Source organism: Mus caroli, chromosome 9, assembly GCF_900094665.2.
Source record: "Mus caroli chromosome 9, CAROLI_EIJ_v1.1, whole genome shotgun sequence".
Classification (NCBI taxonomy): domain Eukaryota; kingdom Metazoa; phylum Chordata; class Mammalia; order Rodentia; family Muridae; genus Mus; species Mus caroli.
Genome location: NC_034578.1, coordinates 47,671,814 through 47,684,136, shown reverse-complemented (window position 1 = coordinate 47,684,136; position 12,323 = coordinate 47,671,814). Strand labels below are relative to the sequence as shown.

General features: G+C 45.2%; 1 protein-coding gene across 3 annotated transcripts in view; it reads right to left on the bottom strand.

The window, feature by feature from the left end:
- Alg9 (ALG9 alpha-1,2-mannosyltransferase) overlaps window positions 1–12,323 on the bottom strand; it is a 71,257-nt gene that overhangs the window by 10,921 nt on the left and 48,013 nt on the right. For all 3 annotated transcript variants that reach the window (XM_021172705.2, XM_029481947.1, XM_029481948.1), the window contains one exon: window positions 9,458–9,588. In XM_021172705.2, the coding sequence (XP_021028364.1) occupies window positions 9,458–9,588 (131 nt within the window). The remainder of the gene's footprint in view (window positions 1–9,457; window positions 9,589–12,323) is intronic.

Below are 12,323 nucleotides of genomic sequence, written 5' to 3'. Positions count from 1 at the left end.
CACAGAGCACACAGACCACCCTATCACAGAGCACACAGACCACCCTATCACAGAGCACACAGACCACCCTATCACAGAGGACACAAATGGATAAGGTATACAGGTGCGATGGTTCTCAGGCCTCAGAGTTGCTGGGTTTACCTCTGCTGGAAGGTAATTGAAAAGCCACACACCGTCTACAGACATTCTCTAGATTAGTCAGCTAAAGTTCAGATTTCTGTGCTGGGTGATGAAAGAACAAAGCAGCAAATACCATCATGCACAGCCCACCCACAACTGAGGCTGCAATTGAGGTCTGACTAGAAAGGGCCCCTACTCTACCCGGCCAGCTGCTGGTTTAACCTGCCTCTGTCCCTCACCTGTAATTAAATCTGCAGGAGTTTGAAACCCTGCCTAAGTTCCCCCAGAATGTTTGAAGCCTCTAATCATGCAAGTCTAGAATTCAGCTGGATGGGGCCCCAGAATGCTCCAAAATGGAAGAGGCACAGATGGAAGCCATGCAAACAAAACAGAAGTGCATATGCGCAGCGCCTACAGGTAGAGCGTGTCGCACAAAGCAGTGCAGAGACTTTAGACCATTTCCAAAGCTGCACACAGACTCCACTCTTCAGAAGGCCAATGTCAACTGCCTGGACAGGCATTCCCACCAGGCTCCGGGGCTCCACACTCACCACTGAGCCACTGGTTTATTCCAGCACTCTCCTTCACTCCTCTCAGGGACTCTTAGAGGAGATATTACATCCACCCACACGTCAAGCTACTTTATACAAGTAGCAATTATGTCCTGGTTCAAAGAATTTAAAAAAAAAAAAAAACCCTCTTGTTTAGTAAAGGACGTAACATGGGCTGGCTATAGGATAGCAAATCTGAACATTTTTGGTTGGGGCTGGATAGATGTCTCAGCAGTTAAAAGCAGTGGCTTCTTTTCCAGAAGCCAGTTCAATTCCCAGAACCCATGTAGAAGCTTACATCCATCTGCAACTTCAATGCATCTGACACCCTCTTCTGGCCTTGGAGGTTACCAGGTACACAGTCCTTATAAGCACAGCCAGACTCTGTCGTGAGAGGCTCAAGGTCTAGAAGCTGGGGCTAGAACCAACCCCCCTGTGCAGAGTGACAAGTTGGTCACTGAAATCTTCTGCCTGGATGCTCCAGCTAGAAGGCCTGGGGTCTGTAGGCCTCTGGAAAGCAGAGAAGCCAGTTCAGAAAAGAGGACACAGGCTGCCATGCTCCCAATGGGTGAATCATGTCTCCAGAGTCCAGCAGCCAAGGCCTATCTTCTATACCATTCAACACAGAACGGCCTTCCACACGCAGCCACGGAGGTCCAGCATATTAAAAGCTGCCCCCAACACAAAGACATGCTAATAAACTTTAAGTTGCTTCTCTCCTGCAAAGGTTCTCCAGTAACATTCTGTCAAGGGTATGGATTCTAATGTGCTGGAACTCAAATTATTCTGTTTGCTCCCTTTCAGACAGCTGAGGGCCTATTTAGACTATGTCAGCAAGGAGTGTCAGCAAAATGAATCAAGTAAAACTATGCAAATGTACATAAGAAATGTAAGGACAACATAGTCCAGAACTCTACAGAGCTTGCCAATTTACTTAAAGGTCTAACTTGCTAGAATGCTTTCAATTTAAAAGTACTTTCATACACTGCTCTCATTTAGTCCCTACAAAATATATATGACACCTTTGTTTTATGGATGTGGAAGTCTAGACATCGGAGCAGTACTAACAGCAAGAAGCCAGGATCAAAGTCACAGGTCCTCAAACTCTATGTTTTTACTACAAACCATGTCTAAGAATCAGACTTCTTCAATTCAGAAGCCAACAGATTTCTATCTCACCACATCATCTTAAAAAAAATCTTAACGCCTGCACACAAGTTATAAGAAAGTAAAACCCTCCAGGAACAGTGGTACATTCCTTTAATCCCAGCACTTGGGAGACAGAGCAGGTGGATCTGTTAAGTTTGAGGCCGGTCAGGCAGAAGTCAGGCAGGCAGAAGTAAGACAGGCAGAGCCCTGTCTTGGAAACGAACAAACAACAACAATAAAACAAAAAGAAAAAAACAGAGAGGGAGAGAGGGAGGCAGGCAGAAAGAGAGGGAGAGAGGAGGAGAGAGAGAGAGGGAGAGAGGGGACAGATCGGGGAGAGGGGAAGAGGGAGGGGGAGATTGAATTACCCTCCTGAAGCCATCCAGCTCACGGGAAGGTTGCTTGGGATCTGCTGTTCCTCAAAGAGGAAGATCCTTCCTAAGCCAGGTCTCACTGTCATAGCCTTCTCAGCTTAAAACTGTAGACACTGAAGATGATGTCCCCGTACTCTAAGGAGACAGAGGTACCAGGGCCCATGCGCTGCAGAGGCCCTGACACGGGAAGACACAGGCCCTGTTCTCTCTGAGGCAGAGGCTGGGCACCGGGTGCATATGCTGCACAGACTCTGCCACCATCACTAAGGCTTCTCTATCCTAGTACACTTCTCCAATCCCAACCTGCCGCCTTCCACAATCTCTCACCCCTAATTCCTTCCCATCTCCCTCGTTATCAACAGAATGCAATGGCCACCAGTAAGATTTCTCCCATAAAGTGTCATCCTTCAGTCTCTGTCGCTCTGCTGTGGTTTCCGATTATCCACCCCACATATGTGTTTTCATCATTATTCATAATGACAAAAAGTGAAAACAACCAGGTCTGCAGCCAAAGGAAGAAATGATAACAAACCAGTACACGTTCGGCAGTGAAAAGGGACAAGGGCTGTAAACTGGCTGGCTGGTTTTGTGTCAACCTTACACAAGTTAGAGTCATCAGAGAGGGAGAGAAGTTGAGGAAAAGCTTCCATGAGATCCGGCTGTAAGGTATTTTCTCAATTAGTGATCAATGGGGAAGGGCCCAGCTCACTGTGGACAGTGCCATCCCTAGGCTGGTGGTCCTGGTTTCCATAAGAAAGCAGACTCAGTAAGCCATGGGAGCAAGCCAGTAAGCAGCACTCTTCCACGGCCTGTGCATTGGCTCCTGCCTCCAGGACTGTGCCATGTGTGAGTTCCTGTCCCGACTTCCTTCAATGATAAACAGCGGTGAGGAAGTGTAAGCCAAATAAATCCCCTTTTCTCCCCAAATTGCTTTCAGTCATGGTGTTTCATCGCAGCAACAGAATCCCTACCTAAGATAGGATGGCACACGCTAGAACCTGACCAACCTTAAAAACGCACTGAGCGGGAGAAGCTGTATTGGTTATTTTCTGTGGCTGTGACAAAACACCATGACAGAAATAATTTATAGAAACAAAGAGTTCAGTCTGGCTTGTGGTTGCAGAGGTAGAGCCATGACAGCAGCAGAGCTGGAAGCTGGTGATCACACTTCCATTCACACACAGAAGGAAAACCAGCCGGCTAGAAGCAGGATGAGACCTCTCAAAGACCACCCTCTCACCCCCACTGACAGACTTTCTCCAGCAAGGCTGCACCTCCTAAAAATCCACAGACAGCACCACAAACTGGGGACCAAGTGTTCGAATATGAGCCTATGGGAGACTTTTCTCACACAAACTTTTATGGAGGCCAAACACAAAACCATACACGTTATATGATCTCACTTATAAGAAATTGCCCAAAAATGCAAACCTATAGATAAGTAAATTATAAGTTGGAGCTGGTAAGGTAACGTACAATTGTGGTTGTATAATCTGGCATGTAAACTGTACTCCAGTAAAGTTGCTTTTTTGGAAAACTGGTTAGATTTGCCTTACAAGTGTGGCTATAGTTGAAGAAAAAAATTACAACTGGGCTGGGAAGATGGCTCAGTGGGTACAGGCACTTGCTGCCAAGCCTGCAAACCTAAGTTTAAGAAGGCCCAGGATTCACTGGTAGAGGAGAATCAACTACTGCAAGCTGTCCTCTGACTCAATGGAAGCCATAGTGTGTACACACACACACACACACACACACACACACACACAGAGTTTAAAGAGAAAGAGCAGAAGCAGGTATTACCCTCATCACATTCAAACTGCAAGTCCCATTTCCTAGATCCCTGAGGAACACTGATGCTTCAGAGGAAATGCTCTGCCCTCTGCTCATCACGGGCCCCCCAACTATGAACGCTTCTGCACTTAAAATTAAATACAACTCAGAGACCCGCCTGCCTCTGCCTCCTGAGTGCTGAAATTAAAGGTGTGCCTTGAGTTCAAGGCCAGCCTGATCTACATAGCATGTTCCAGGAGGCCTACACAGAGAAACCTTGTCTCAAACAAAACAAAACAAAACAAAAATAATGATGACAAGGACGATGATGTCAGAGATTACATAAAACTTCAAACCATTCCTGGAGAACATTAGCTGGAGAGGCAATTGTGGCCTGCGGCTGTGACGTCAGACCCCTACGCCACACAGAAAGCTCTAGCAGATTGGGTCTTCCACGATGGCCTGAGCCTTTATTTGTGGAAGTCTCTTCTCTCATCTACTTCAACGGCAATGCTACAGCAATCCCTTCTTTTCCCCTACATCACCTGCTCTTAGTTGGAATAAGAGTCTTCTCATCCATTTTTTTTTCAAGAATAGTTTGGGGTTATAAAATATTTTTTTAATTTCCTGGAAATACTTAACAATTACAATAAAGTAGCAGAATCCAAAAAGTAACGTATTAAACTCAGTCACTTCTGTTACAAATCAGCAATGAGCAAGCAGGATTTTAATTATGAAAATCAGTACCACTTACATTAGCACTTCCCCAAAGCAAATCCTCTCTTATATACCTACAACACATGTACAAAGTCACTACAAAGAAAACTACAAGGAAATCAACCAAGGAATGACTAACAGAGGCATTCCCTAATTGTGAACAGGACCGCTCATTATTACTGAGGGTCCGGGTCTTCCCAACCTAATCATGACACAATCACAATCAAGATTCTAGCAAATTAACAGAGACCAAAAAAAAACTGAATCTAAAGCTCATACAGGTAGGCGAAAGACACAGAATAACCAACACTAAAGAAGATGACAACAAAGTTATTTGGAAAAATGACCAACTTGAAGACTGAACAGAAAAAGCTCTGTCAATCAAGACTGATACGGTCTATGCAGACACAGACAGGAAACGGTCTATGCAGACACAGACAGGAAACGGTCTATGCAGACACAGACAACTACAAATCTCTGAGAAGGGAGCAGAGCGAGAAAATGGAAAAGTGAAAGACTTTCAACAAATAGTGCCCTAATAAGTGGACATATAAAAATATATTTTACTCATATAAAAATAAATGAATCTAGACACAGATCTTATACCCATGTAAAATTAACATGGACCATAGATCTAAATAAACAGTGAAAATATAAATCTCTAGAAGACGGCACAGAAAGTAAGCAGATCTTCAGGCCGGCTGCCAACTTTTAGACATAACACTGTGGAGCAATCAATAAAAAACAACTGATACAATGAACTTTACTAAAATCAAAGTGTTTGCTTTTTGCAAAGGATATCAAGAGAAGAAGACTGACGCTAACAGACACACCTGCAAACAGTGTATCTGACAAAGGATTGCAGTTGAAAATACAAGAATTCTGTAAACTCCACAATAAGGATAAAAACAACTCAATTAAAAACTTAGTCAAATGGGGACCTAGGCCCCCTGCACATATGTAACAGTTGTGCAGCTGGGTCTTCATGTGGGACTCCTAAAGTGGAAGCAGGGACTGTCTCTGGCTACACTGCCTTGCCTGTCTTTGGATCCCTTCCTCCTAAAGAGGGCTACCTCACCTAGCCTCAACTTGATATGCTAAGGCTGGTGGATATCCATGGAGGCCTGCCCTTTTCTGAGGGGAGGACAGCTGGAGTAGGGTAGATGTGGGAGTGGGGGACCAGGAGGAGAGGAGGAAGGGGAAGCTGGGATTGATTGGGAAGTAAAATAAATAATTTAATTAATAAAACTAAAAAGGAAGAAAAAACCCTCAGGTGGCAACGCAGGCCACTCCCATCAATATAGCTCCCTGGTGGCAGCACAGCCTATAGGCATCCTCGTGCTTCAGCTGGCAGCACAGGCCACAGACTTCTGCATGGCTCCCGGTGGCAACCTAGACAAGGGATATCAACACACACCCCTGCTACAGCAGGGCCTCAGACGCAGGTCTCACAGAGCAGCCCAGGCCACCCACATCAATGTGGCTCCCAGCAGCAGCCTGGCCCACGGGAACCAAATTTTTAAAGGCTTCAAGAAAAGAAAAAAAAATAGATCTACTTTCAGAAACATTCTGCTCTTAAGGTTTGCAGAAGTAGTGCCGTTGCAGAACTCCACGGCTGGAGGCCTTGGAGCAATGCAGACCTTGTATATAGAGCTACCAACCTTGCCTGCCACAGAATAGCCAGATAATGTTAAATTCTCCTAAAATGAGAATTAATTTTAAATATTGGGAAAGCGGTGTTTGGAGTGCTGTAACTGCTAATACTGATGCAAGTGTAATACAGCTTTTCTTGAAAGCTACTTGATAACAACAACAACAAAAAAAAAGTTAAAAAATCAAGTCTATTTTCTAGTAAATTGATATCGTGTGTGTATCTTTCTCTCATAGCCATCAAATAAAACAAATCATGGCAAATTGATAGCTGGGTGTAATAGCTAAATTGACTATTTCTGGAATCAATAACCGCCCCCACCCCTCAGTAGCTTAATAAATAAATAAATAGGAGAAAAACCCAAGTCAAATGTGCTGGAAAGACGGCCAGTGGCAGAGCACTTCCCTAGTAACCATAAGTCCCTGGGTTCAAGCCCCAGAACTGGAAAAAAGGAAAGAGGAGAAAGAGAAGAAGAGAGAGAGAGAGAGGCCCAGAGGTTTTAAATCCACCTGTAACATCTGTAAGTCCAGACAGACTTACAGATGGCAAATAGGCAAGTACCAAAATGTTCCTCCTATTTATCAGTAGAGAAAAGGAAACAAAAAGACAGCCCTCCCTCTGGACTGTGGGAAGTAGAAAGGCAGCTCTGACACAGCTAAGCAAGCTCACAGCACACAACTCAGCCATCACACTGTTTGGTACCGACCCAGAGAAGATGAAAACTCACCTGCCCAAACTGTGCATACAGCTAGCTATGCGAACTGAGCACCCTAATCTGATCACTGGAAATCCTGAACAATCTAAAGTGTAAAACGTTCTCAATGCCACACCATTACAACTTGTTTCTTACACAAAATCTTTACATAAAATTACCATGGGAACTAGAGAGATGGCTTAGCAGTTAAGAACAACCTTGCTCTTCCAGAAAACCCAGGCTTCATTCCCAGCACCTATATTGGTGGCTCCCAGCTGTCTGTAACTTCAGGTCCAGAGGATCCAATGTCTCTAGTCTGGAAGGGCACCCACTTACACGTGGCACACACACACACACACACACACACACACACACACACCTGACTGAAAATAAACCATCTTTTAAAAAAAAATATCAACAAGGTGTATGTATAAAGTATAAACTAAACATAAAACAAATTTTGTGCATAGACCTGGGTTCTGTCCTTAGCTAAATATCTTAATATGTATATGCACACATTCCAAAATATGACATCTGAAACACTTCTGGCCCCAGTATTTCAAATAAGAGGCGGTCAATCTGTAAGAGCTTTACTCACAACTGCTATTACAGAGTACATGTGCATCCCTCAATTCACGTGTAAACAGAGGCAGTGGCTTACATCTATAATCCCTGAAGTTGGGAAATGGAGGCAGGAAAATTGTGAGACTGAGGCCAGCCAAGGCTACAAAATAAAACTCATCTCAAAACGTGTTTCCTGTGCTCTAATTTGATCCCTGGTTCGATGGTGTGTGGGGAAGGCTCTGAGGTCACTCAGCCACATGTGCAGACCTCTCCAGAATGGGGTTAGTTCCCTGAAGAGAGCAGAGAACTGGCTTACCCTCTGTCCCATGTTAGATAAGAGACATCACTATCTGAAACCTACAGGAGATCCACACCAGAATCTGACTTCGAGCACACTGGCCTTAAACTTCCAGTCTCCAAGACCATGAGGAGTAAGTGTCTGCAGGCTCAGCCCCTTAGTCTAGGGTAATTTCTTACAGAAGCAAGAACTGAAACAATATCAAAAACCTGGAGGCTCCTAAGTCCTTTGATGGGGGATGGACAAGACCTACTTTGACCGCCTATAACTCTTGGATCTAGTCAGGGCCTGCTCTGTAACATTCCCTCGGTATTTACTGTCTTCTAATGAACTACATGCAATGACTAATGCTAACTGTCAACTTGACTGGGCTGAGAACTACCTAGATTAGTAACACACAGTCTGTAGGGTAATTCCAAAGTTTGACATTAAAAAAAGAAAAAAGAAAAAAGAATCGATGGGGTGGGGGAGTTCCCTGAATATGAGCATCATCGTTCAATAGGCTGCAGGCCTGCACAGGACCAAGGCGGGAGAATCAGGAAGCCAGCTGGTACTGCCACATTTGCAGACATCAGACCCCAGCAGCTTCAGGCTTTCAATGAAGAGTCACTGGCAACTCTCTAGGGGACCTCTAGTTGTTCAGCCTGGGACAAGGGTTATGTCATTGGTCTCATATATGTTCTGAGCTTCTCTCTTCTTGGCTGACCAGCTGTTAAGTGCTCTGGCTATCAAGTGTTCTCTCAACAACCCCCTTTCATAATAACATATGCATTCAGTTGGATCTCTCCCTCTACAGAACCTTAATATACCATACAATCCACTTCCTCCTTTATGTTTATTGGCTGTGTCCCCTCGTCACCTCCAGACAGTATGCTTACAAACATCCTCGCACCTCCAATTCACACTTCCAAACACCCTCACACCGCCAATTCACACTTCCCATCATTTTTCTTACCGCTAATTCTGAGATCCTTCTGAAGAGCCAGCCATGTCCTGGCTCTTTACTTTAAAACCTTCACTAGATCTGCCAGGCATGACATAGCAGCACACTTGCAGTCTAGCACTTAGGAAACTGAGGCAAGAGGCCAGCCATAAGTTCAAGACTAGCCTGGTCTACCTATTGAATTCCAGGCCAGCGCTGAGCTACAAAGTGAGACCCTGTTTCAAACAACCAAAGTACAATCAAACGAGTCCTAGCCAGTATCTGCTGAGCTTTGAGTCTGAAAATGACAGCCATCAAGCTCTTCGGGATACACGGTTAACCTTGCCAACAATGTCAGGATGCTCTGTTAAGACAGTTAAAAATCAGTTACCAAAACTAATCAAAACCTTATTTGGGTTTCCACAGTAGACCTACTCAGCGCCTTTCATTACAACAATAAGAGAATGAACTCTGCATTCAGAGGCCTCAGGAAGATAATACTCTCAGTAAACATGGACAAAACTGTAAGATGCCTTGGAATCAAATAAAAAGGAAATATGAGTTACTAAGGACAGCCAGGGACTGGATTCCCAGCTCCAGCATATTTTACCACTGATTAGGACCTTTCTCACAACTAAAGCACATACCTAGACGCATCCAGGAATGGTCTGTGGGCCAGGCTGACCCATTCTTCTCTGTGGGATGAGTAGTTTGGCTCCCGAGGTGTTTCTCTCATGGTATCCAAATCCACTAAGTAATGGCATTTGCTGATGTCAATCTGAAATGGAAAGGGTCAGCTCTGCATCAGTCACTGTGAAGATTTCTGCAGACTGGGGACCCAACTACAACCCTAAGAATTCCCCCAAGGTGGTAATGGGACAGGCACCCAAGCCGCCTGTGCTTCTTCTGCTCTGCAAACAAACCTGCTACCCCTGAGGCTCCTGGGGACAGCATGCACTTGCTCAGAATGGCACATGGGTAGTTGTGGGCGGTCTGCAGCTAGTTAGGTTTTCAAGTCCCTCCAGCCCACAGACACTTACAAAGCCAATTCAAGTGTGCAGCCTATCTCTAGAAAACCTATCTTGTGCTCACCCCTGCACTCCCTTCCCTGTCTATCTTATCCTAGACATCTGAAGGGCATGAGTAACAGAGGTAGGTAGCAGTCTGTGAGGAAGCCCTGACTCTCCTGAGGGAGGCTAAGGCTGCACTGCACCTTAGAACAGTATAGCAGGATCATGAACTTCTCCTACAGGAAGTCAGGAGAATGGACAGAGCCCAGGAAGAACCAAGTAGCTCTGAGGGGAGAAGCTATCCCAATGGAAGAGCACCCTGAGACATGGGAGCCCGGAAGCACACAGCTCTGAGAGGAAGCCTCCTCAGCAGAGGTGCTGCAGCTCCCAAGAAGGATATCCCCAGCTAAGCTCAGGGGCCTCAGCCCCACTCCTCCTCCTTCCATTCTTCCCTTCATTGCTTCTTGGCTTCTTCTGATGAGAGTCACACCAGGAAGCAAACCTCATAAAAGAGATTTGTCTAAGAGATGAATCCAGGAGTGGCTGCCTCTGCTTCCGGGATTAGACAGTAGGCAATTAAACAAAGGGCAGGGCTTGTATAAGATTTCTTAGCTGGCCAGTGGTGGTGCACGCCTTTAATCCCAGCACTTGGGAGGCAGAGGCAGGCGGATTTCTGAGTTTGAGGCCAGCCTGGTCTACAGAGTGAGTTCCAGGACAGCCAGGGCTACACAGAGAAACCCTGTCTCGAAAAACCAAAGCCAAAACAAACAAACAACCAAAAAACCAAACCAAACCAAACAAACAAACAAACATTCTTGGGGGGATGAGGGGAGAGGTTAGGGCAGAAATTTCCAAAGTGAGGATTGGTAGAATTTCAAGTCCTAAGCGTTTTCCTGTTCAAGGATTGGAGTGTTCTCCACGTTCAGGAATTGGTGGGGTTTTGTGGGAAGTTCAGGGACTGGTTGGTGGTTTTCCACCGTCTTTCCCTGCATTGGGCCCATGGGTTGGGCTGGGAAGAACTTCCTGGCTGCAGGCGGCTTTGGTGAAGCACGGTCAGTGCTGAGCTGCTTGGGGAGGCTGGAAAGGTGGTGTGGCTGCCGGAGACAGCGGCAGGCTGAGGTGGGAAATGCCTGTTTTGACAGGCTCCACCATTTTGACAGGTTTGGACATTTTGACAGTTCCTGAGGCTTCTCTCAGGGACTACTCCCTGGGCTTATCGTGAAATCCCACCAATTCCTATCCTGAAAAGTTCTACACTGGAAAACTGGTTTGCCCAAGAAACCCAATATAAGCCTGTCTCTTGCTCAGTTCCCTGCTATTTCTCACCAGAGCAGGGACAGGCACCCTCCTGGGTCTCTCCTGTGTGAGGTTTGCTGCGTAGTGCGTGACTTTCTGGTATTCCTTGGCTTCCAACTGCCAAGACACCTTTCCTGGCAGCCCTACTTTGAACCTTCTCTAATTGTCCGAAGGACACAGGCGTTGCCCTCAGAGCTATGACACCTCTACTAAGGAAGGAAGCCTTTCCCCTCAGAGCTGTAACTCTTGGCACATTAATAGGTATTTCAAAAAATCTCTCGATGAACAAATGAAAAAGTGCTCAATTTCACTAGTAAGCAGAAAATGTAAAGTTAAATCACACACACACACACACACACAAACAATAGAAAACATCGGCCATCATATAAAGCAACAATTATACATGAAGGTACTACAAAATTTTTAGAAAACTATTTGGTAGGTCTACCAAAACTGACCATCTGTATTTCTTATCATCCAACCATTCCATATGCTTTCCAAAGAAATCATAGTTTCATATAATTCAACCTGAAATATATCTAACAGAAATACCTGTATCCTTAGGACAACTCAAAAAGGTCCAAAACAGAGCCAGCAAGAGGGCACTGGCAAAAGAGCTCAGTGTGTGAGGGAGTTTACAACCAAGCCTGAGGACTTAAGAACAGGCCCCGGGAGCCAACAGGAGAAACAGAGAACTGACTCACTTACGTTGTCCTCTCATCTCCACATGTAATACAGGGCACATGTACGCAAGGAACATATGTGCACACTTATAATAAATACATGGGAAAAATTAAAGAGAAAAGCAAGAAAGTCTTACTACAATAGTCAGCAGGCTGCCTCATCAATGATGTAGAGACAGTCAGAGCAATCACTGGGGAAACCCTGGGTCTGGGGCATTCTAGTCCTTGTCTTAGGAACTGGCTTCACAGGTATGTCCTCTTACAACAATTAACTGTATATTAACATGTTGTACATTTAGGAGACAGGTTATACGTGAGGAAAGACTTGTTCACGTGCACATGAGAGCAACCTGGTTTTCGCTGGCTTGCAGCAGGCTGTTCTTTTCCAACTTCTACGTCAGAGCAATGTGCTTATTCTCTCTCAGGATTATTTATATGTAAAAAAGACTTTCGTCTTACATCTGTCTCTACATATGGGCTATTCCTCCAGGGGAGAGAAAGCACACTGAGAATTGGCGTCAGAC